General features: G+C 39.0%; 1 protein-coding gene across 2 annotated transcripts; it reads left to right on the top strand.

Moving 5' to 3' along the window:
• The first annotated feature begins 1,763 nt into the window (after positions 1–1,763).
• LOC107807593 (glycine-rich protein-like) lies at positions 1,764–3,536 on the top strand. 2 transcript variants are annotated; one of them, XM_016631998.2, is made up of 2 exons: positions 1,764–1,941; positions 3,095–3,536. In XM_016631998.2, the coding sequence occupies exons 1-2, from the start codon at positions 1,842–1,844 to the stop codon at positions 3,328–3,330; spliced, it is 336 nt and encodes a 111-aa protein (XP_016487484.1). In that variant the 5' UTR covers positions 1,764–1,841; the 3' UTR covers positions 3,331–3,536. The 2 variants fall into 2 exon arrangements, with proteins under 2 accessions (XP_016487484.1, XP_016487485.1); XM_016631999.2 differs by having other exon boundaries at positions 1,782–1,941; positions 3,101–3,536.
• The last annotated feature ends 22,350 nt before the right edge of the window (positions 3,537–25,886 follow it).

The raw sequence follows: 25,886 nt of genomic DNA, 5'->3' as shown, positions 1-25,886 counted from the left end.
CGTGATAGTATGATCGGTAATTACTTTTTCATTCTTAATTAAGAGTTTTAGTTCGAATTCTAAATATAGAGTAGTCTTTATTAAAAAATATTTTCAATGCATAATATTTCGGCTCAAATTTAATTTTAATCAAGCCCTCTAAGTACTAGATACCGGGTAAAAATTAACCCCCGCAAAAAAGGGAAGATACCTTCACGTTTTATTTTTAAGTTATTTTAATTTAATATTCTTTGATATAGTTACCATACATCCTTTTTTTTAGTTTGGTTTGTAGGTCGGTGTACGTAAGCCATTTGGTCATATTGATGCGTTCTAAGGACAAGGTTTAATAAATGGCTAACCATTAATATGGATAATGGACCCGTAGACATAAGGTTGAGAAGAAGCACAAAAAAAAAAGAATAATAAATAAATATAATAATAATAATAAAGGTTGAGAAGACTTTTGCAGTTTGAGCCATGATTTCTGACTAATACGTACTCAGCGGAATAGAGTCAATCTTTAGTAAATATACATAAAATAAAAAAATTTATCTAGCAATACAATCTAATTTATTAGTGAATGAGTATCGCTTGACACTCTTTGGTTGACCGTGATTCCACCACTATACGTGGAGTATCTTTTTTTTTCTTTTCCCACGGTGTTCATATCAGATTGGAACACCTCTATAGAGATAAAGTCGTTTTTTATTAAAGGCGATTTCATTCTTAAGTTCAAACTCATAAATTTTTAATTAGAAATAAATATATTAAAATTATATTATTTACGTAATTGATATAAATGGCGTCTGTGAATGCAAGTTGGGAAAAGGCCAAATATGAACAGCCTTTGATAAGTCAACAGATAAGTAATTGTTTGACATCTTCTACTGCATTATCTGTTTCTTCACTCATGTTTTAATTTGTAGGCCAGCAACCCCTTGCACGTGGTTTCACTCTTCCAGTTCTCTCTCAAATACTTATTCTTGGCACAAAATACTTTTTATGCCATAAAAGTTATTTTCTCCGTTTCAATTAAAATAATATAAGTTGATTTCACACAAAATTTAAGAAATAGTCAAAAAAATTTAAGGGACAAAAGCTTTGTGGACGCAACATTTGTATAGCTCTAAAAGTTTCTCATTAGAATAAAGTGAGTAAAATAAAAAGTTTAAAGTTAAATTACTTTTAAATATAAAAATATATTATTCTTTTTCGAACGAATTAATAAGAAAAATATATTATTTAAATTGGAACGAAAAGTGTGTAATATATATATTAGTCCTACCAGGGAGCGCAACTTAAGGTAGAACATTATAATAAACTAATCTTGACCTAGATTATTTGACAATCCATTCTTAGATCAGGTTCTTAATTTCTTTGGACTGTGAAAATATTTTCTTTGTTTGACAATTAATCTTGACCTGAATTTTAAATTAGCCGTTCAGAAATTCAGGACACTTAGTCATGAATTTTAAATTAACAGCTCAAAAATTCAGGACACTAATAAGTCCTAAATTTTCAAATTCAGGATACCTAATCCTGAAGTTTGGGTGAATTGATTAATCTTTAAATACATTGTAAATTATGAATATATTTTAAATAACCTGCTTAAATGTGACTATTGTTGCATTTCGCCCGGCTTCGCGTTCACTCTCTTTACTGCCACTTGTAGACCGGGTTTCTTCGTATCCTTTGGTCCACACAATAATGTACATTTTCCCTCACGCGTCCTAGTATACCCTTCCCTTTAACTATTTATGCATTCAAATCTTACTATAAATAGAACCCAAGATTACATAAGTTTCTTCATCCCTTAATTTCAAAAGTATCATTACTAAGCTTTGAACAAAAGAGAAAACATGGGTTCTAAGGCATTTCTGTTTCTTGGCCTTTGTTTGGCTATTTTTTTCCTGATAAGCTCTGAGGTTGTAGCTGCGGAGTTGGCTGAGACTTCCAACTGTAAGCTTACTTTCATTTTACTCTGAAAAAATAAAAATCTCTTATCTCATTATTTGGTATAGGGTTTAACTAATTATATCTGCTGAAACTTTAAAATAATTGTACGCTATTAGTATATTTTAAGTTTTTAACATGTTGTAACATTAAACATTCTTTAACCTTTCAAATTAGTGTTTATCAGCTAGTAAAGCTTAATTTGAATTCCACATAGAGCTAGTAGATGAGTTACACTTTTGTATTTACTAACGCTTTAGCTTGATCATAATTCTTATTATATACTCTCACTATTTTATTTTATGTGTCTTAATTTGACTGGATACGAAGTTAACTTTTGAATCTTGTGATCTTAAACTAAAGTTGTATAAAAACATACCAAAAATGTCATTTGAATCAGAGGCGGATCTAGGATTTGTAGTCACTATTTTAATGCAAACCAACCAATGGTGAAGGAGATTGAATTAGGGTGTACGTTTATTCGATTCGATCCGTTTTGGATTAATTTGGTTCGGTTCAGTTCGATCCATTTAATTCTGTTCAATTTGAAAGATTTTGTAATGCATAAATAAATATGTGAATGAATATGTGATACGCTTCTTCAATCTACGGATGACTGATTAATATTATGTCTTTACTGCAACACTCTAGAATAAGTAACATTAGATGGGTAAAAAAAAAAAAGATGATTAAATTACATCCAAATAAAATTTGAAGATCCGGAAAAAAATAAAGGAAGCAGATATACAATTTAAATAAATAATAAAATGGGATTGTACCAAACAATGAACAACAAAGATGTGATTTCAAGGCTTCAACCATGGCACCTACGGTCATTTTGTGACATGGTGTGCCACACTTAGTTTATGTAGGATATTTTGAGGAAACTACTAATATAAATATATAACATTTTATTCGAGTTATCGGGTTGCGTGCCACCTCCAACCTCATGCATAAATTCGCCCCTGATTTGAATCTTATAGTATTAAACATGTGTTGTATAAGGAGAGTCATAAAGGGTAAAAATGAGAATGTTGGAACTTAAAACTTACTTATTGGTTAAATATAGAAAGAGTATTTATTTTAAAATATAATAAAAAGGAAAGAACGACACATAAATTGAAACATATGAAATACTATGTTTTAATTTTCATAATAGATGCAGCAATGAAATTGGATAACGAGAATGGAGTATATGTTGACGGACGTGGCGGATACAATGGCGCTGGCAGTGATGGATATTATGGTGGTGGTCGCGGCCGTGGTGGTGGTGGTTATAAACGTAGAGGATGCCGCTATGGTTGCTGTAGGAAAGGTTACAATGGTTGCAAAAGGTGTTGTTCCTACGCAGGTGAGGCCATTGATAAAGTCACTGAAGCCCAGCCTCACAACTGATCATTATGTGTAATATATAAAGAGTTTAAGTTATATATGCAGTTAGTGTATATAACTTGACAAGATGTAATAATCTTGCTCTTTTAGACCTTGCTTGTAACAAGCATGAATAAAGCCATTCGGTTCTTATGGATGGTTGGTCATGTAATGTTTTGTTGTACAATATATTGTGATAATATATTTCCATATTGTTTATTTTCTTCAAATTTAGAGTAGACTATTTTATGAATCCTACAACTCTCTTTTAGTTCTGCCCGCGAATTTACAATTCAAGTAGAGATGGGGCTACAATACAGCTAATGGGTTCTGGTCGAACTTAGTAACTTTGGTCCATATTCAATATATTTATTGTATGAAAATTATCAAATATGTACAAACTATTAATATAAAATAAAATAACTTAAAGAGACTAAAAATCTCGAACCCGCAAAACTTCAAATTCCGGCGCCACCTTTAAACATCCAAACCACACTAAATTATCAAAAAGGGAGAAATAAGCAGATCCACTATTTATGTTTGGAGAATAATTAGAAAACAAAAAAGCTAGGTGTATATTAGACGGCGCAATCATATTATTTGCAATAGAAAATTTATCAAATTGAGCAATAAAAGTTTCACGTACTTTAGTTAGTGTCTGTTCCTGAAACTTTTTTTCAAGTTGTCTTTGTAATATATTTTGATTTTCTATTATAACCAAATTAGAATGGCAAGACTTACGCGATGTTCCAAAATTGAGTATTATCCTCGTGATCTCTCTCTCGAAATGAGAATTTTACTTACGGGATGTTGAATGGGATTAAGCTAAATTAACCATTTCAAAGTTTAGTTGGGTTTGATGGGCTGAATCGAGATTAGTTAAATAATGAGTAATAACTTAAATAGCCATTGGTTCATAAATAGCCAACAAATATAATTAATGTATAATATATGAGTATTGGCTTGGAACTATAAATTTTTTTAACCGAGTGGCAAAATATACCTCCCTCTTAAAAATAATGAGTGATAGTCTAATGTCACGATCCGAAATTCCCCCCTTCGGGATCGTGATGACGCCTAATATTTCACTAGGCAAGCCAACGTTAAAATAATCTTAACTATTTTTAAGCAAATTAAATTAAACAGAAGTCAATTAATGAAATAAAGTGCGGACGACCATAACTACCGAATTATCACAATACATCCCCGAATCTGGTGTCACGATTGCACGAGCTGTTAGAATAATACAAATAAAGGTCTGAATAAAATTCAAACTGTATGAAAGATAATACACAACTAAGATAAGATAGAAGGAGACTTCAGAACTGTGAACGTTGTGCAGTTATACCTCAAGTCTCCTATGAGTAGCTGAATCCGAGCAAGTCTATGGTACGCCGTTGGGACCAACTCTAAAATCCGCACAAGAAGTGCAAAGTGTAGTATGAGTACAACAGATCCCATGTACTCCGTAAGTGTCGAGCCTAACCTCGACGAAGTAGTGACGAGGCTATGACAAACACATACGTAAACAACTTGTGCAAGTATATACAGATACAAAGCAATAATAATACAATAAATAATAACTTATAAATTGGGAGGGGATATGTGAAGGGGAATGATATAATAATTTCAGCAAGAGAAGTATTACTTAGCAGCCAATTAATTCATCAACAATAAAATGAGCAACTGATAATATGAAAATAGCACGGCACCACCCTTCGTGCTTTTACTCTCATTCCTCCCATAAACTGATAAATAAATAATAATAATGACACGGCATCACCCTTCGCGCTTTAACTCTCTTTTGGCACGGCATCATCCTTCGTGCTTTTATACTCTCTGAAAATGGCACGGTATCACCCTTCGTGCTTTTACACTCAAAAATGACACGGCAACACCCTTCGTGCTTTTACACTCTTTCTCACCACGACAATGATAGTATAATTAATAAAAATGGCACTGCATCACCCTCGTGCTTTTACACTCTTTCTCGCCATATTCAACAATAATTAAATTAATAAAAATCTCATAAATAATGATCAAATAATCAATAATAAACTTAAGCAGAAATATCTTAATTAATTAAGCAATTATTCAAAATGAAATAAATTCCTTCAACATGCTTTAACTCAACCACAACACATAAGTACTCGTGCCAATCCGGACTTACTCGGGGAATAAACTTAAGCAGAAATATCTTAATTAATTAAGCAATTATTCAAAATGAAATAATTAAGCAGAACTCGTGCCAAATCATATTAAACGAATCCGCAATGATTTTAAATTTGGCACACAAGTCATAAATGCCATAACGGAGCTATTTCAATTTTCAGAATCTCAATCCGAGTCTGATATCAATAAAGTCAAATCCGCGGTTAAACTTTGGAAATCTTTAGCCTTTAAATTTCTAGTTTCCGTTAAATGGCCATAATTTGAGCTAGGGACCTCCGAATTAAATTCCGGGCATACGTTCAAGTCCCAAATCATGATACGGACCTATCGGATCTGTCAAAATACTGATCCGGATCTGTTTGCTCAAAATGTTGACTGAAATTAACTCAGTTAAGTTTTAAAACTCTATTTCACATTTTAATCAATTTTTCATATAAAAACTTTTCGAAAAATTATACGGACTGCGCACGCAAGTCGAAGAATGATGAATAGTACTTTTCGAGGTCATAGAACACGGAAATAAATGTTTAAATTAAAGATGACATTTTGGGTCATCACACCTAATCCATCCAACTCTAACCAAATTTTAGTTTCTTTATTTGTTTTCTTATAACTTGTTTGATTACAAAACAAAACTAATTAAAAAATCTTTGTTATAATTATCTAACATATCAAACAAAAAATATTATTATTTAATATTTTGACAATTAGACCAAACTAGCTTAACTTTTACTACAAGTCTTTTAGACAGGTTAATTTGGGATATCATGCCCGGCCGAACCTGCTTGCTTGCCATATCATTATGGACTAATTTTGATAATCCCCTAATGTTATCGTGTGGGGTAAAGTACATAAATAGCCCTTAAAAAGCAGATGGTCTTAAAATTTTATCCCCACTTGCCCCATGGGCATAACTTTAAGTTTAATAAATGTTGCCTCACACTTACGCCAGGTGTAACAATTTTAACTTTAGAGTTTCAAATTCTACCAATGGGACAAGCAGGGGTCAAAAGTAAAACATCACCCAAAAAAGGTTATATTTCTACAATTATTTGGGGGATGGGGGAGGGGTGTCACGACCCAAAAATCCTAAGCTGTCGTGATGACGCCTATCTCAATACTAGGCAAGCCGACAACCTCAATAACCGCAATTTCAATTAAGTTTGAAAATATATTATTGAATTTCATAGAAAATCTCATGCTTACTGACATAAAAATATATTCCCAAAACCTGGTGTCACTGAGTACATGAGCATCTAAATAATAACAAGGTCTGACTGATAAGAACACTGTCTAAAATTATAGAACAGTCCAATAGCTGAAAGGAAAGAGAGTCAAGGTCTGCGGACGCCAAGCAGCTACCTTGATAGTCTCCAACAGATAAATGCTCAACTCTGACCACCGCCGTATCCGGATGTATATGGATCTGTACACGAAGTGCAAAGTGTAGTATGAGTACAACCAACTCAAGTAACAAAACTAACCTTTGGGCTGAAAGTAGTGACGAGCTCAGCAGGTACAGTCCAGTATAGAGATAACAATACAGAAATGTAGGCATGCTTTTAATTTCAACAATTAAACTCAGTACAAGTAAAATAGATAAATTCTGAACAATTTGAGGAATATGACATCTCTGTATCTACATGCCCATGCACATACTGTATGTGATCCGCCTTAGTGAAAACTTCTTGTACTCACAATCTAAAAATACTCAATCACTCAATACTGTATATGGACAATCCAGCCTAGGGAATATATATATATATATATATATATATATATATATATATATATATATATATATATATATATATATATATATATATATATATATATATATATATATATATATATATATATATATATATATATATATATATCAACTGACAGTCAGTCACTCAGTACTGTATAAGGCCAATCCAACCCAAGGGAAGATCTATCCCCGAATATCAATGATTCGGACAAGATACATGTCTATGAAAAATTCATCCCTCAATAGAAATGCTTCGGGAAAGATCTATTGTAATGACCCGACTAGTCGTTTCGAGAGTTGTAACCCTGTTTTTCCCATTTCTACTTCTTTTTGTATTATTCAGCTATATTATGTTATATCATATTATTAGTTGGTTCGGGTCTGGAAGGAACTCGAAGTGAAATGAAACACTTAGTCTCATAATTATAAATTTTAAGTTAGAAAAGTGGACTGGATATGGACCTATGTGTAAACGACCTCGGATTTAAATTTTGATAATTTCAATAGCTCCGTATGGTGATTTTGGTCTTAGGAGCGTGTCCGGAATATTATTTGGAAGTCCGTAGAGGAATTAGGCTTGAAATGCCGAAAGTTTAATTTTTGACAAGTTTGACCGGAGGGTTGACTTTTTGATATCGGAGTCGGAATCCGATTCTGAAAATTGGAATACCTCTGTTATGTCATTTATGACTTGTGTGCAAAATTTGAGGTCAATCGGACGTGATTTGATAGGTTCCGGAGTTGTTTGTAAAAATTAGAAATTTCAAAGTTCATTAGGCTTGAATTGATGTGTAATTCATGGTTTACGATTGTTTGAGGTGATTTGAGGGTTCAACTAAGTCCGTATGATATTTTAGGACTTGTTGGTATATTTGGTTGAGGTCCCGAGGGGCTCGGGTGAGTTTCGGATGGTTAATGGGTTGGATTTTGGAATTGGAACTCTGCTGGAATTTTTCTGATGCATCATCTGGTTTCCTTCATCGCGTTCGCGAGTGGAGCCTCGCATTCGCGAAAAGGAACTAAGAGGCTGGCAATATTTGCTCTTCGCGTTCGCGAAGAGAAGCTCGCGTTCGCGAAGGGTGGACTGGGTGTGCATCGCAAACGCAAGAGGTGTTACGCGTTCGCGAAGAAGAGAGGAAGCAGCCGAAGACCCCAGGCAATTGGTCTACGCATTCGCGTAGGGTGTGTCGTGTTCGCGTAGTGAAGGGGAAAGAAGCATCGCGTTCGCGATGGGTCAAACGCATTCGCGTAGAAGGCATTGAGGCAGAGGCATTTTTGTGCTTCGCGAACGAGAGGGTGATGCCGCGTTCGTGATGGGGAGGAATTTGGTCTGGAGCTATTTTGTGCTTCGCGAACGCGAGGCACTGACCACCTTCACGAAGAAGAAAAATCTGGGCAGTGAGTTTAAGTTCTGAAAAATAGGACTTCATCCCATTTTCAATTTTTGGCAATTTGGAGCTCGAAAGTGAGGCGATTTTGGGTGATTTTCAGAGGAAACAACGGGGTAAGTGTTCTTAACTCAATATTAGTTAAATTACCTGAATCCATGGTTGTTTTTATCATTTAATTGGTAAATTGAGTTGGAAAAAATTTGGAAAGCTCTTGGCTTGAATTGAAGATTTGAGGGTCGAGTTGGGGTCGAATTTTTGTAAAATTGGTAAGGTTAGACTCTTGTTTGAATGGGTTTCCAGATTTTATAACTTTTATCGAGTTCCGAGACGTGGGCCCCACGGGGGAGTTTTGAGCTAATTTTCGGATTCTTATGGAAAATTATTATTATCTTGTGGAATTAATTCCAATGAATTTTATTAACTGAAACGAATTATTTATGACCAGATTCGAGGCGTTTGGAGACCAATTCACGAGGAAAGGACATTGTGGAATAAGAATTTCGCGGTTTGAGGTAAGTAACGATTGTAAATCTAGTCCTGAGGGTATGAATCCCCGGATTTTGTATCATTCTACTATTTTGCAGTGACGCACATGCTAGGTGATGGGCGTGTGGGCGTGCACCGTTGGGGATTTGTGACTTGGTCCATCCCGTAGCAACTGTAAAGTTGCATATTTTGTTGAAACTATATGATACTTATATGTTTTTGAAAGAATTTCTATTAATTGGGCTGAATGCCATGTTTGGGCCTTGAGCCAATGCTGTTTGGTCCCTTAGGGGCTGTTTCTTACTATCCTCTCATTGTTTTCGACTGAAAATCTATACTCAATCATGTTTATACTTGTTTACCGCATAACCCAGTTTTATGACTCTATTTTGATGCATATAAATATTTTGGGCCGAATGCCCTGTTTTACTGAAATGCCCGAGTGGCTTGAGATATTTATGACTGGGTGAGGCCGAGGGCCTAATTTGTGAGGATGAGTGTGGATCGGGGCTTCCCGCCTGCAGCATACTTTATTATAGCACATGAGTTGTCCGTGCAGATTATAGCGCTTGGGCTGAAGGAGCCCCTTCGGAGTCTATACACACCCCCAGTGAGCGCAGGTACCTACTGAGTGCGAGTGCCGAGTGCCGAGTGCTGAGTGACTGGAAGGCATGAGTGACTGTGAGGTATGCCCGAGTGGCAAGAGTGATTGTGAGGTATGCCCGAGTGGCACGAGTGACTGTGAGGTTTGCCCGAGGGGCTGTATACGAGTGATGTTTTGCCCGAGGGGCTGTTTATGATTTCATCATTTTTGCTCATGTTTGCATTGAGCCTTTGTTTGAAAAATTGTTGGAAAAATATCTTTAAATGATTTTTACTGGAACCGGGTTTAAACGAGATGATTTGATTCAAATACTAATTTTTAAAGCATGTGGTACTTTACTGAGATTTCATGATATGAATGTTATATGCTTTATTGCTCGTCACTACTGCTCAGTCTTTATTTATTGTTGTTACTTACTGAGTTGGTGTACTCACGTTACTCCCTGCACCTTGTGTGCAGATTCATGTGTAGTTGGACACAGTAACGATTATTGAGTGTTCTGGTTGCAGATTTTCTTGGAGATAGCAAGGTAGCTGTTTGGCGATCGCAGCCCCTGCTCTTCTCCCTCTTATCTTCCTCTAGTTGTATTTAGTTATTTTCCAGGTTGAGTTAGCCTTGATATTGTTAGATAGTTTATAGTAGATGCTCATGACTAGTGACACCCTGATGTCGGGCTTTTCTTTCCGCACTTTTATTTTGATTGGAACTCCTTTACGAAGATTTTTATGTTAAATAACACTGAAATTATCTTTGAAGTGAAAATATCAGTTTGTTTTGGAAATGAGTCGACTTGCCTAGTTTCACGATAGGCGCCATCACGACAGGGGTTAGTTTGGGTCGTGACACATTGGTATTAGAGCCTAGGTTACATAGGTCTCACGAGTCATGAGCGGGTTTAGTAGAGTCTTGCGAATCGGTACGGAGACGTTTGTACTTATCTTCAGGAGGCTGCAGAACCTTTAGGAAACTCCACATTCTTGAATTCTTGTCGTGCGAATCTGTTGATTCTAGTAACTAAACATCTGTTGTTTCATTCTCTCATAGATGGTGAGGACTCGTACTACCGGTTAGGAGGGCCAGCCACCAGTACCACCAGTCAGGGCCGCGGTAGAGGCCGTGGTAGGGGCATAGGTTCAGCCCGTACAACAGTGTGGCAGTACTTGCAGATCCACCGGTTGGCCCAGTTCAGGACCAAGTTCCAGTTGTTGATGCACCAGCTCAGGCACCACCTGTGCCTATTGTGATTCTAGGCCTTCAGGAGGCCATAGGTCAGATTCTGACAGCGTGTACTGGCCTTGCTCGGGCGGTCTCTATTTCGACGGCCGCAACCACTTCTCAGGCCAGGGGAGGCAATCAGACTCCCGTCGCTCACACACCCGAGCAAGTTATTCAGGGACTTCAGACACCGGAGGCACCACCAGCCTAGCCGGTTGTAGTTGCTCAGGATTATGTGGTTCCTGCTATGCCTGAGGATGATCAGCATAGGTTGGAGAGGTTTAGGAGACTCCAGCCACCACCTTTCAGTGGCACACAGATAGAGAGAGAGAGAGGATGCTCAGGACTTTTTGGATAGGTGTCAGAGGATACTCCGTACTGCTGGTATTCTAGAGACTTGTGGGGTCTCATTCACTACCTTTCAGTTTTCTAGGGCTGCACTCAGATGTGGGAGACTTACGATCCCGCAAAGAGGAGTTGCGTAGACAATTTGAGCAGTTTTGCCAGGGTGATATGTCTGTGACACAGTATGAGATGCGGTTCTCTGAGTTGGCCCGTCATGCGATCTGGTTGGTTCCCACGGACAGAGAGAGGATCATGAGGTTTATTGATGGTCTCACTTATCAGCTACAGTTGCTCATGACTAGAGAGGGGGTTTCGGGTGCTACTTTTGATGAGGTAGTCAACATTGCTCGACAGATTGAGATGGTTCACGGTCAGGAGAGGGTTGAACGGGAGGCAAAAAGGCCTCGTGGTCAGGGTGGATTCAGCGGTGCTCATTTTGGGGGTCAGTTCCAGCATGGTAGAGGTCGTCATTTCAGACAGGCTCAGTCAGCTCGGCCATTTCATCAGGGTGCATCATCTGGCCATGGTTCTCACAGTTCTCATCAGGGCCACTCATCACTTAGTGCCCTTCCAGTTCAGAGTTAGTCCCGTGCTCCACCTGTTCAGGGCTCTTCTATGCCAGGTTCTTCTACCAGTTATCCCGGTGCTAGGGGTTCCCTTCAATTTCCGCCACCAGCACCAGGGAGTTGTTTTGAGTGTGGGGAGCTTGGCCATATGTGGAGGCAGTGTCCTCGTCGTCATGGAGGTCTATCTCAGCAGAGGAGTCAGCCTCTGACTACAACACCAGTTACCTCACCACCAGCCCAGTCAGCTCGGGGTGGAGGTCAGTCAACTAGGGGTCGCCCTAGAGGGGGAGGCAGATCAGGGGGTGGTCAGTCCCGTTTCTATGCTCTCCATGTCAGACCAGATGCTATTGCTTCAGATGCTATGATTACAGGTATTATCTCAGTTTGTCACAGAGATGCCGAAGTATTATTTGACCCTGGTTCCACGTATTCATATGTTTCCTCGTATTTCGCCCATTTTTTGGATATACCCCATGAGTCTTTAGTTTTATATGTACATGTATCTACTCCTGTGGGCGATACTATTATTGTGGACCGCATATACCGGTCATGTGTGGTGACTATTGGGGGTCTGGAGACCCAAGTGGACCTTTTGCTGCTCAGTATGGTCGACTATGATGTGATATTGGGTATGGATTGGCTATCTCCATATCATGTTGTTCTAGATTGTCACGCTAAGATAGTGACGTTGACTATGCCGGGAATTTCGAGGGTTGAGTGGAGCGGTTCTGTAGATTATGTACCAAGCAGGGTGATTTCATATTTGAAGGCTCGACGTATGGTTGAGAAGGGTTGCCTATCTTATTTGGCTTTTGTGAGGGATGTTAGTGCAGAGACTCCTGTCATTGATTCTGTTCCGGTGGTACGTGATTTTCCGGATGTGTTTCCTGCAGACCTGCCGGGCATGCCGCCTGATAGGGATATTGACTTTGGTATTGATTTGGTGTCGGGCACTCAACCCATTTCTATTCCACCATATCGTATGGCACCGACGGAGTTGAAGGAATTGAAAGAACAACTTCAAGAACTCCTTGATAAGGGGTTTATTCGGCCTAGTGTGTCACCTTGGGGTGCACCGGTTCTATTTGTGAAGAAAAAGGATGGTTCCATGAGAATGTGTATTGATTACAAGCATTGAACAAGGTCATAGTCAAGAACAAGTATCCCTTACCTCGTATTGATGATTTATTCGACCAGCTTCAGGGAGCGAGGGTGTTCTCTAAGATTGATTTGAGGTCCAGTTATCACCAGCTAAAGATTCAGGATTGAGATATTCTTAAAATAACTTTCAGGACCCGATATGGCCATTATGAGTTCTTGGTGATGTCTTTTGGGCTAACCAATGCCCCAACAGCGTTCATGCATTTGATGAACAGTGTATTCCAGCCCTATTTGGACTCATTGGTTGTTGTATTCATTGATGACATCTTGGTGTACTCTCGTAGCCGGGAGGAGCACGCCAAGCATTTGAAGATTGTATTACAGAGATTGAGGGCGGAGAAGCTTTATGCAAAGTTCTCCAAATGTGAGTTTTGGCTCAGTTCAGCAGCATTCTTGGGGCACGTGGTGTCTAGTGAGGGTATTCAGGTGGATCCGAAGAAGATAGAGGCAGTGCAGAGTTGGCCTAGACCGTCCTCAGCCATGGAGATTAGGAGCTTTCTTGGTTTGGCGGGTTACTACCGTCGCTTTGTAAAGGGATTTTCATCTATTGCATCGCCCTTGACCAAATTGACCCAAAAGGGTGCTCCATTCAGGTGTCAGATGAATGTGAAGAGAGCTTTCAAAAGCTCAAGACTGCTTTGACCACAACTCCAGTGTTAGTTCTGCCATCAACTTTAGGTTCTTACACCGTGTATTATGATGCATCGAGGATAGGCATTGGTTGTTTTTTCATGCAGGAGGGTAGGGTGATTGCCTATGCCTCGCGCCAGTTGAAGACCCATGAGAAGAACTATCCTGTCCATGATCTTGAGTTAGCAACCATTGTTCACGCCTTGAAGATTTGGCGTCATTATTTGTATTGGGTTCATTATGAGATCTATACAGATCACCGGAGTCTACAGTATCTGTTAAAGCAGAAGGATCTTAATTTGCGTCATCGGAGATAGTTGGAGCTTCTTAAAGACTATGATATCACTATTTTGTACCATTCGGAGAAGGCCAATATGGTGGCCAATGCTTTGAGTCGCTGGGCAGAGAGTTTGGGGAGTTTAGCATATCTTCCAGCAGCAGAGAGACCTTTGGCATTGGATGTTCAGGCCTTAGCAGGCCAGCTTGTCAGATTGGATATTTCGGAGCCTAGTCGGGTATTGGCTTGTGTAGTCTCTAGATCTTCTCTTTATGACCGTATCAGGGAGCGTCAGTATGATGACCCCCACTTGCTCGTTCTTCAGGACAGGGTTCGGAGAGGTGATGCTAGAGATGTGACTATTGGTGATGAAGGCGTGCTGATAATGTAGGGCCGGATATATGTGCCTAATGTAGATGGGCTTCGAGAGTTGATTCTTGTTGAGGCCCACAACTCGCGGTATTCCATCCATCCGGGTGCCGCGAAGATGTACCAGGATTTGAGGCAGCACTATTGGTGGAGGCAAATGAAGAAGGATATAGCTGGGTTTGTGGCTCGGTGTCTCAACTGTCAGCAGGTTAAGTATGAGCATCATAGACCGGGTGGCTTGCTTCAGAGATTAGAGATCCTAGAGTGGAAGTGGGAGCGGATCACCATGGACTTTGTAGTTGGGCTCCCATGAACTTTGAGGAGGTTCGATGCTATTTGGGTTATTGTGGATCGGCTGACCAAGTCCGCGCACTTCATTCCAGTTGGTACTACTTACTCTTCAGAGCGGTTGGCTAAGATCTACATCCGAGAGATCGTTCGCCTACATGGTGTCCCAGTTTCCATCATTTCAGATAGGGGTACTCAGTTCACATCGCAGTTTTGGAGGGCCGTGCAGCGAGAGTTGGGCACTCAGGTTGAGTTGAGCACAGCTTTTCACCCTCAGATGGATGGGCAGTCCGAGCACACTATTCAGATATTGGAGGACATGTTGCGTTCTTGTGTCATTGACTTTGGGGGTATATGGGACCAGTTTCTGCCACTCGCGGAGTTTGTATATAACAACAGTTATCTGTCGAGTATTCAGATAGCTCCATATGAGGCTTTGTATGGGAGGAGGTGTAGATCTCCGGTTGGATGGTTTGAGCCGGGTGAGGCTAGGCTCTTAGGTACAGACTTGGTACAGGACGCATTAGATAAGGTGAAATTGATTCAAGAGCGGCTTCGCACGACGCAGTCTAGGCAGAAAAGCTACGTGGATAGGAAAGTCCGTGATGTGTCTTTTATGGTTGGGGAGAAGGTTTTGCTGAAGGTATCACCCGTGAAGGGTGTTATAAGGTTTGGGAAGAGGGGCAAGTTGAGCCCCCGGTTCATTGGGCCTTTTGAGGTGCTTCAGAGAATAGGGGAGGTGACTTATAAGCTTGCCTTGCCACCCAGCTTGTCGAGTATGCATACAGTGTTTCATGTTTCCATGCTCCGGAAGTATATTGGAGATTCGTCCCATGTTTTGGATTTCAGCACGGTTCAGTTGGAGGGTGATATGACTTATGATGTGGAGCCGGTGGATATTTTGGATCGGCAGGTTCGAAGGTTGAGGTCAAAGGATATAGCTTCAGTAAAGTTGCAATGGAGAGGTCAGCCTGTGGAGGAGGCCACCTGCGAGACCGAGCAGGAGATGCGAAGCAGATATCCACGCCTATTCGAGACTCCAGGTATGTTTCTAGACCCGTTCTAGGACGAACAAATGTTTAAGAGGGGGAGGATGTAATGACCCGACCGATCGTTTCGAGAGTTATAACCCTGTTTTCCCCCCATTTATGCTTCTTTTTGTGTTATTCAGCTATATTATGTTATATCGGATTAGTTGGTTCGGGTCCGGAAGGAACTCGGAGTGAAATGAGACACTTAGTCTCATAATTGTAAATTTTAAGTTAGAAAAGTAGACCGGATATGGACCTATGTGTAAACGACCTCGGATTTGAATTTTGATGATTCCAATAGCTCCGTATGGTGATTTTTGTCTTAGGAGCATGTCCGGAATATTATTTGGAAGTCCGTAGTGGAATTAGGCTTGAAATGCCAAAAGTTTAATTTTTGAGAAGTTTGACCGGAGGGTTGACTTTTTGATATCGAGGTCGGAATCTGATTCTGAAAATTGGAATACCTCTGTTATGTCATTTATGACTTGTGTGCAAAATTTGAGGTCAATCGAACGTGATTTGATATGTTCCGGAGTTGTTTGTAGAAATTAGAAATTTCAAAGTTCATTAGGCTTGAATTGGGGTATAATTCATGGTTTTAGCGTTGTTAGAGGTGATTTGAGGATTTGACTAAGTCCGTATGATATTTTAGGACTTGTTGGTATATTTGGTTGAGGTACCGAGGGGCTCGGGTGAGTTTCGGATGGTTAACGGGTTGGATTTTGGACTTGGAACTCTGCTGGAATTTTTCTGATGCACCATCTGGTTTCCTTCATCGCGTTAGCGAGTGGAACCTCGCGTTCGCGAAGAGGAACTGAGAGGCTGGCAATATTTTCTTCGCGTTCGCGAAGAGAAGCTCGCGTTCACGAAGGGTGGACTGGGTGTGCATCGCGAACGCGAGAGGTGTTACGCGTTCGCGAAGAAAGGAGGAAGCAGCCGAAGACCCCAGGCAATTGGTCTACGCGTTCGCGTAGGGGTGTGTCGCGTTCGCGTAGTGAGGGGGAAAGAAGCATCGCGTTCGCGATGGGTCGAACGCGTTCGCGTAGAAGGCATTGAGGCAGAGGCATTTTTGTGCTTCGCGAACGCGAGGGTGATGTCGCGTTCGTGAAGGAGGAATTTGGTCGGGAGCTATTTTGTGCTTCGCGAACGCGAGGCACTAACCGCGTTCGCAAAGAAGAAAAATCTGGGCAGTGAGTTTAAGTTCTGAAAAATGGGACTTCGTCCCATTTTCAGTTTTTGGCAATTTGGAGCTCGGAAGTGAGGCGATTTTGGGTGATTTTGAGAGGAAATAATGGGGTAAGTGTTCTTAACTCAATATTTGTTAAATTACCCGAATCCATGGTTGTTTTTATCATTTAATTGGTAAATTGAGTTGGGAAAAATTTTGAAACCTCTTGGCTTGAATTGAAGATTTGAGGGTCGAGTTGGGGTCAGATTCTTGTAAAATTGGTATGGTTAGACTCGTGGTTGAATGGATTTTCGGATTTTGTAACTTTTGTCGAGTTCCGAGACGTGGGCCCCATGGGCGATTTCTGAGCTAAGTTTCGAATTTTTATGGAAAATCATTATTATCTTGTGGAATTAATTTTAATGAATTTTATTGACTGAAACGAATTATTTATGGCCAGATTCGAGGCATCTGGAGACCAATTCACGAGGAAAGGACATTGTGGAATAAGAATTTCGCGGTTTGAGGTAAGTAACGATTGTAAATCTAGTCCTGAGGGTATGAAACCCCGGATTTTGTATCATTCTACTATTTTGCGGTGATGCACATGCTAGGTGACGTGCGTGTGGGCATGCACCGTTTGGGATTTGTGACTTGGTCCATCGCGTAGCAACTGTAAAGTTGCATATTTTGTTGAAACTATATGATACTTATATGTTTTAGAAAGAATTTCTATTAATTGGGTTGAATGCCATGTTTGGGCCTTGCGCCAATGCTGTTTGGACCCTTAGGGGCTGTTTCTTACCATCCTCTCATTGTTTTCGATTGAAAATCTATACTCAGTCATGTTTATACTTATTTACCGCATAACCCAGTTTTATGACTCTATTTTGATGCATATAAATGTTTTGGGATGAATGCCATGTTTTATTGAAATGCCTGAGTGGCTTGAGATATTTATGACTAAGTGAGGCCGAGGGCCTAATTTGTGAGGATGAGTGTCAATCGGGGCTGCCCGCCTACAGCATACTTATGACTGAGTGAGGTCGAGGGCCTGATTTGTGAGGATGAGTGTGGATCGGGGCTGCCCGCCTGCAGCATACTTTATTATTGCACGTGAGTTGTCCGTGCAGATTATAGCGCTTGGGCAAAAGGAGCCCCTTCGGAGTCTGTACACACCCCCAGTGAGCGCAGGTACCTACTGAGTGCGAGTGCCGAGTGCTGAGTGACTGGGAGGCATGAGTGACTGTGAGGTATGCCCGAGTGGCAAGAGTGATTGTGAGGTATGCCCGAGTGGCACGAGTGATTGTGAGGTTTGCCCGAGGGGCTGTATACGAGTGATGTTTTTCCCGAGGGGCTATTTATGAGTTCATCATTTTTGCTCACCTTTGCATTGAGCCTTTGTTTGAAAAACTATTGGAAAAATATCTTTAAATCATTTTTACTGGAACCGGGTTTAAACGAGATGATTTGATTCAAATACTGATTTTTAAAGCATGTGGTACTTTACTGAGATTTCATGATATGAATGTTATATGCTTTATTGCTCGTCACTACTGCTCAGTCTTTATTTATTGTTGTTACTTACTGAGTTGGCGTACTCACGTTACTCCCTGCACCTTGTGTGCAGATTCAGGTGTAGTTGGACACGGTAGCGGTTATTGAGTGTTCTGGTTGTAGATTTTCTTAGAGATAGCAAGGTAGCTGTTTGGCGATCGCAGCCCCTGCTCTTCTCCCTCTTATCTTCCTCTAGTTGTATTTAGTTATTTTCCAAGTTGAGTTAGCCTTGATATTGTTAGACAGTTTGTAGTAGATACTCATGACTAGTGACACCCCGATGTCGGGCTTTTCTTTTCGTACTTTTCTTTTGATTGGAACTCCTTTACGAAGACTTTTATGTTAAATAACATTGAAATTATCTTTGAAATAAAAATATCGGTTTGTTTTGGAAATGAGTCAGCTTGCCTAGTTCCACGATAGGCGCCATCACGACAGGGGTTAGTTTGGGTCGTGACAAATGGTTTCTAGCCTTCTTAGGTTTTGTCTAATTGGTCATGCTCATGTTAGCCTCAATGTCGTGTCCTTTGCCTGTTATGAGCTCATATTCATGCCTAAGTCGTGATGGCGCCGGACACCGCTGTCAGGCAAGCCAACAATAAATACTCAATTTGTTTCTCGTTTTTAATATTTTAAAATTATATTTTCCTTCAATTAAATAGTAAAAGATGGGATTTACAAGATCAATAATAATGTTTTCAACAAGTTCAATACAGGATAACCCATAATCACCCCAAAATCCGGTGTCACCAGTACATGAGCATCAACTAGTAAGGAAAAATAAAATACAACATCTGTCCGGAATATAAATTTGGATAGGAGAATTATAAATACTTTGAAAAAGACTCTGCTGGCCGTGGATCATAGTAGAGAGTGCAGCTCACATAAGTCCCCGCAATAATCGCGCCGCTGCATCCACAAGACCTCTAGACATATATATATACCTGCACAAAAATATGCACCAAGTGTAGTATGAGTACATAAATCAACATGTACCCAATAAGTATCCCACCTATGCTCGAAGAAATAGTGACGAGGGGTCCACTCAGATACTTACTATGGGCTATAATTAATATACAAATGATATAATTAAGCATGGATCACGTAGAACGGCTGTAAATCCAATATCACAAAATAAGTAAACAATTCTTTTGTTAATAAGAAATTTTTCCAAATTCATTTAACAATTTATATCTCCAGCCAATGAAGCAGTATCAATTATTATAAATTCCGAAGCAATTAATACAATCATGCGCAAGTCATGCCGAGGTCGTACGACCTGATCCAACAAATAATATAAAATGTGCACTGCCGAGAATCGAACGTCACGAACCATAGATACATCTATTACCCCGCTCGCGGATCATACGTGCGACGCGGTCAAATATAAAATTATCAATAAATCATGCATCTATTACCCCGCTCACGGATCATACATGTGACGCGGTCAAATATAAATTTATCAGTAAATCATAATCCTTTTCTTGATTCTTTACAAAATAAAGACAATTCGACTTGAAGCTTTTACCCCGCTCGCGGATCATACCTGCAACGTGGTAAAATATAAATTTATTAAGTTATTATAATATTTCTCAATTTCTTTTCAAAAATACGAAGTCCAAATGAAAACTATATCAACAAGGCATGATGTAAACCTAAAATTATCCGGACATAGGCATAGCTAGTAGCTACGTACGGACTCTCGTCACCTCGTGCGTATGTAGCCCACGCAAGTAGAAGCACATATTTAATCAATTCACCTATGGTATTAATTCCCTCTTACAAGGTTAGAAAGGAGACTTACCTCGCTCCGCAATTTCATAACCGGCTCCAAAGCCGCTCCAACAACTCAAACCGATGCACGTCGCTCCAAAACTAGTCAACTAATATGCAACCCAAATATATGATTTATTCTTAATTTCATGCCCAAACTCGTGATCAAAATCCAAGAATACAAATTTCTAGTATTTTCTTCAAAATCCCAAATTTCCATGCTTGAGTCCACATAAAAACCATGTATTTGACTCAAAATAGATGGGAATTATTTACCTCATAATAGATGATGAAATCCCCTCTTCAAAAGCTGCAAAAATTGCCCAACCAAAATGCAAAATGGGTGAAATGAACCCAAACCCCGCTTAAATGCATTATGCCCAGCCCGACTTTCGCACCTGCGGCTTCTTCGTCGCATCTGTGGTCTCGCAGGTGCATCCAAAACCTCGCACCTGCATTTTCTTTGCCTAGCACGACTCCGCACCTGCGCTTTTCCTTCCGTATCTTCCCCTTCACAGGTGCGGACATACCCTCGCACCTGCGCTCCCAGACTCTTCCCTCACTCTCGCACCTGCGACGCACCTCCGCATCTGCGACCTCGCAGGTGCGGACGACCCTTCACACATGCGGTCACTGTCTAGCTTCGCCCAAACCGCGCCTGCAACCATTAGCCCACACCAGCGACCTCGCACCTGCGGCCCTTTTTGTGCAGGTGCGATCACACCAGATATCAGCTGCCCCATCTTTTCTTCCAATTCTAAACTTGATCCGTTAACCATCCGGAATCCACTCGAGGCCCTCGGGACCTCAGCCAATTATACCAACACGTCCCAAAATACATTACGAACTTAGTCGAGCCTTTAAATCACATCCAACAATAGCGAAACTATGAATCACCCTCCAATTCGAAGTTGATGAAACTTATAACTTCAAACTCCTACAATCGATGCCGAAACCCATCAAATCACGTCCGATCACTATAAGAAATTAGAGATATGACGACATTTATTAAATGTCATATTAAGATGCTTAAATGTCACAAATTCGTTTAGCGACATTTATTTTACATTTGCATCAAATGTCGTAAATTTCAATATCGTTAATTTTCCGGCATTTAGGTAAATGTTGGTATGAATTTTACGACATGTAGTTTATGACATTTACGTAAATGTCAATAAAAAATTTACAACATTTAATTTATGATATTTAGGTAAACGTCAATAAGTTTTTTATGACATTTAATTTAAGACATCTATGAAACGTCACTTAAAATTACCGACATTTTTCTTTAATACCAGTAGGTAAATTTACGACATTTATGAAAATGTCGTATCCTCATTTACATGAATGTTAAAAACTGATTAGTGACATTTTTTACAACTGTTTAAAATGTCGTATTAAAAATTCCGACATTTAGATTAATGTTGGTACCAAAATTTTAAAATATTAATAATAATCCTCTATTTAGTTTCATCACAATAAGTTACATTCAATTTGTACATTCACAAATGTCAACCTTTATAACTAACCTGAAATGTATGTAAAACAAATGCCTTTTAATACTATAACTAAAGAACAAAGTAGCGGTATAAAAATTACTTTGTACAAGATAGATTATACCAAATCAAATGATTTGTTCTCAAAGTAAAACTCAAATTCAACTAAATCATAAAAGATAATTATTTTCACATGTAACTACGTTAAGATCACTCCTAATTCAAATGAATTCCCTTAACTTCTAGACTAAATCCTGTAACAAAGCTTGTTGAAACCACCTCTCCATAAATCAAGATTTTCATTGCCAGTAATTGACCTCACTTCCTTCAAAAATGCTGCACGAGCAGTCATAAAGAAAAAAAAAGAATTATAACTATAATAAAGAGAATTTGTTCCTCCTCGACTATAACAAATTGGGATACCAAAAATAACAACAGATTGGGATTCTAAAAAAACAAACATATTAAATATTGGGTATAATAGCAGCAACTGAAGAGAGAAAACAAACAGAGAAATAAGGCAAAAAAAAAGGAAACAATATCTTGTAATATTATCAAACTTACCTAGTTTTTTAATGTGCCTACTTCACTAATTCCCGTTTTCGTGATTGCTTAACCTGAGAAGAAACATTAAATTGGTTACTTTGATAGTGTACCAAAATTCAAAACTTAGCAAATTATAGAATATTAGATTAAAAAAAAGAAGATAAAGCCACATAATATTTTTCATTTTATGAAAGATACTTTATTACGTATAAGAAGATAACAGAACATGACATCATTTACCATATGATCAAACAACAACAACAACAACCTAGTATAATCTCACTAGTGGGATCTGGAGAGGATAGTGTGTACGCAGACCTAACTCCTACCTTGGGGTAGAGAGGCTGTTTCCGATAGACCCTCGGCTCCTTCCCTCCAAGAACTCCCCACTTTGCTCTTGGGGTGACTCGAACTCACAACCTCTTGGTTGGAAGTGGAAGGTGCTTACCATATGATCAAACAACATTGAAATAAATTCTTTTACCCAGTTCAAGTAAAAGCAAAAGTATCAAATGCCAAAGATGTTTCCTACTCTTCGAATCTAAGTATAAAAATATATAGTTTAAACAAGTGTACAAACTCACCTTATTTGTCTGAACAACTGAAATATAGGTGATAGTAATTGTTGGCGATCTTCAATTGAGTTATCAGAAATCTATCACAAAAGAGGAAGATTATTATAACTAAAAGAAAACTAAATTATAATATAGAATTTTATATACAGGGCCGTAAAAAAAACTTGGAGCTGCTCTTTTTTCTGGAGTTAGAGCAATCCCATGAGTGTCTGGTCCCATAACTAGTCCATACACTTCATTGAGAGCAATTCCAGGAACATTTAACTCAGATATATCTTAGCAAGTTCATTCACTTCTTTCTTTTTGTAAGAAAGAGTCGAGCAATAAAAAGTTATAAATTTTTATAATAAAGAATAAGAATTTATCATAACTTCACCATCTATCTCATTTACTGGTTATTCATTCTTTCTCATATGTGTTTTTTTTAACACCTCAATACGACTTGGTATTACACCATCCTTTTTTTCTTATCTGTTTACATAGTAAAAAGGTGTATCAAAAAGATTTAAGAAAACAAGTGCGGATATATAAATTGCAGAAAGCAGATAGTGAATATGGCATACCTTATTTATAATTTGAGAATGATTTTTCATCCAGATATGTGTGGCATAGTCACATTCTTTCGGCTTTGTTTGTTTCTCTCGCTCTTTTCCTAGAAAGTTAGACACAATTTTATATATTAGAGACAATTCCCTGCCAAACACCAAACCAAAAACAACAATTTTTAGAGGAAAAAGGAGAAAAGGTGAGAATAATGACAGATTTAAATATCTTCTCTAATCCATTCAATATCTTCTTCACTTTCAAATATAGTATTATCCTGATGTTGTTCGGGTCACGTATCTAGATTCAATTTTTTCCTGAAGTGAATCTTGCAAACTAGTTCATTTTATTGCCAAAAAAAATATAATATTTTATCATGAATAAGCAAAATCAAACTATAGAGCACGAGAATTAACATCTTGAATAAATATAACTTCCATAAAACTAGTATCAAACTGATATTTGATTGAACATAATTTAGGATTATTTTAGATTGAACTACTAAATGAGATCATGCTAATCTAATATTTTTCAAATAGCACCATTCTTTCTATACAGTAAGTTCAAATACTAGAAACATAATCTGCAAGCAAACTAAAGAGCATAAATAACTAGGAAAGAAGAAGTAAGCACTTCCAGAACACAACAATCCCGTATTTGAAATACGACAAAGATAAAACAAATTAAAGACCTATCCAAAAAGAAGAAAAACAAACTTCCTTTCATCTATCGATTAGTCAACCATTTCTCAGAACCTAGCAAGTTAAACTTGCCTATAAAAATCTATGTTTCTTGTGTTCTATTTAATAAAATCCAAACAACTACGAAAAAGAAAGAAATTAGTATTAACTAAACTAGGAACCGGCAAAAACTCGAATATCAATCTGTCACGACCCAAACTAACCCCTGTCGTGATAGCGCCTATCGTGAAACTAGGAAAGCCGACTCATTTTCAAAACAAACTGATATTTTCATTTCAAAGATAATTTCAATGTTATTTAACATAAAAACCTTCGTAAAGGAGTTCCAATCAAAATAAAAGTGCGGAAAGAAAAGTCCGACATCGGGGTGTCACTAGTCATAAGTATCTACTACAAACTGTCTAACAATATCAAGGCTAACTCAGCCAGGAAAATAACTAAATACAACTAGAGGAAGATAAGTGGGAGAAGAGCAGGGGCTGCGATCGCCAAACAGCTACCTTACTATCTCCAAGAAAATCTGCAACCAGAACACTCAATAACCGCTACCGTGCCCATCTACACCTGAATATGTACACACGGTGCAGGGAGTAACATGAGTAAGCCAACTCAGTAAGTAACAACAATAAATAAAGACTGAGCAGTAGTGACGAGCAATAAAGCATATAACATTCATATCATGAAATCTCAGTAAAGTACAACATGCTTTAAAAATCAGTGTTTGAATCAAATTATCTCGTTTAAACCTGGTTCTAGTAAAATTCATTTAATGATATTTTTCCAACAGTTTTTCAAACAAAGGCTCAATGCAAAGGTGAGCAAAAATGACGAAATCATAAACAGCCCCTCGGGCAAAACATCAATCATATACAGCCCCTCGGGCAAACCTCACAGTCGCTCGTGCCACTCGGGTATACCTCACAATCACTCTTGCCACTCAGGCATACCTCACAATTACTCATGCCTCCCAGTCACTCAGCATTCGGCACTCGGCACTCACACTCAGTAGGTACCTGCACTCACTGGGGGTGTGTACAGACTCCGGAGGGGCTCCTTCAGCCCAAACGCTATAATCTGCACGGACAACTCACGTGCTATAATAATAAAGTATGCTGCAGGCGGGCAGCCCCGATCCACACTCATCCTCACAAATCAAGCCCTCGGCCTTACTCAGTCATAAATATGCTGCAGGCGGGCAGCCCCGATCCACACTCATCCTCACAAATTAGGCTCTCGGCCTCACTCAGTCATAAACCTCTCAAGTCATTCGGGAATTTCAGTAAAACAGGGCATTCGGCCCAAAATATTTATATGTATCAAAATAGAGTCATAAAACTGGGTTATGCGGTAAACAAGTATAAACATGAATGAGTATAGATTTTCAATCGAAAACAATGAGAGGATGGTAAGAAACATTCCTTAAGGGTCCAAACAGCATTGGCGCAAAGCCCAAACATGGCATTCAGCCCAATTTACAGAAATTCTTTCTAAAATATATAAGTATCATATAGTTTCAACAAAGTATGCAACTTTACAGTTGCTACGGGGTGGACCAAGTCACAAATCCCCAACAGTGCACGCCCACACGCCCGTCACCTAGCATGTGCGTCACTAAAAATAGTAGAATGATACAAAATCCGGGGTTTCATACCCTCAGGACTAGATTTACAATCGTTACTTACCTCACACCGCGAAATTCTTATTTTGCAATGTCCTTTCCTCGTGAATTGGTCTCCAAACGCCTCGAATCTGGTCATAAATAATTCGTTTCAGTCAATAAAATTCATTGGAATTAATTCCACAAGATAATAACGATTTCCATAAAAATCCGAAATTAGCCCAAATATCGCCCGTGGGGCCCACATCTCGGAACTCGATAAAAGTTACAAAATCCGGAAGCCCATTCAACCACGAGTCTAACCATACCAATTTT

Source organism: Nicotiana tabacum, chromosome 14 (genome assembly GCF_000715075.1).
Source record: "Nicotiana tabacum cultivar K326 chromosome 14, ASM71507v2, whole genome shotgun sequence".
In the NCBI taxonomy this organism is placed as follows: Eukaryota; Viridiplantae; Streptophyta; class Magnoliopsida; order Solanales; family Solanaceae; genus Nicotiana; species Nicotiana tabacum.
The sequence above is the reverse complement of the archived record's forward strand: the minus strand, read 5'-3'. Positions and strand labels throughout refer to the sequence as shown.

Excerpts from the sequence above, each read along its gene's own strand:
- LOC107807593 (XM_016631998.2), top strand. The coding sequence starts at position 1,842 with ATGGGTTCTAAGGCATTTCTGTTTCTTGGCCTTTGTTTGGCTATTTTT. Across the intron at positions 1,942-3,094 it reads GTTGGCTGAGACTTCCAACT|ATGCAGCAATGAAATTGGAT; the intron begins GTAAGCTTACTT and ends TTTTCATAATAG.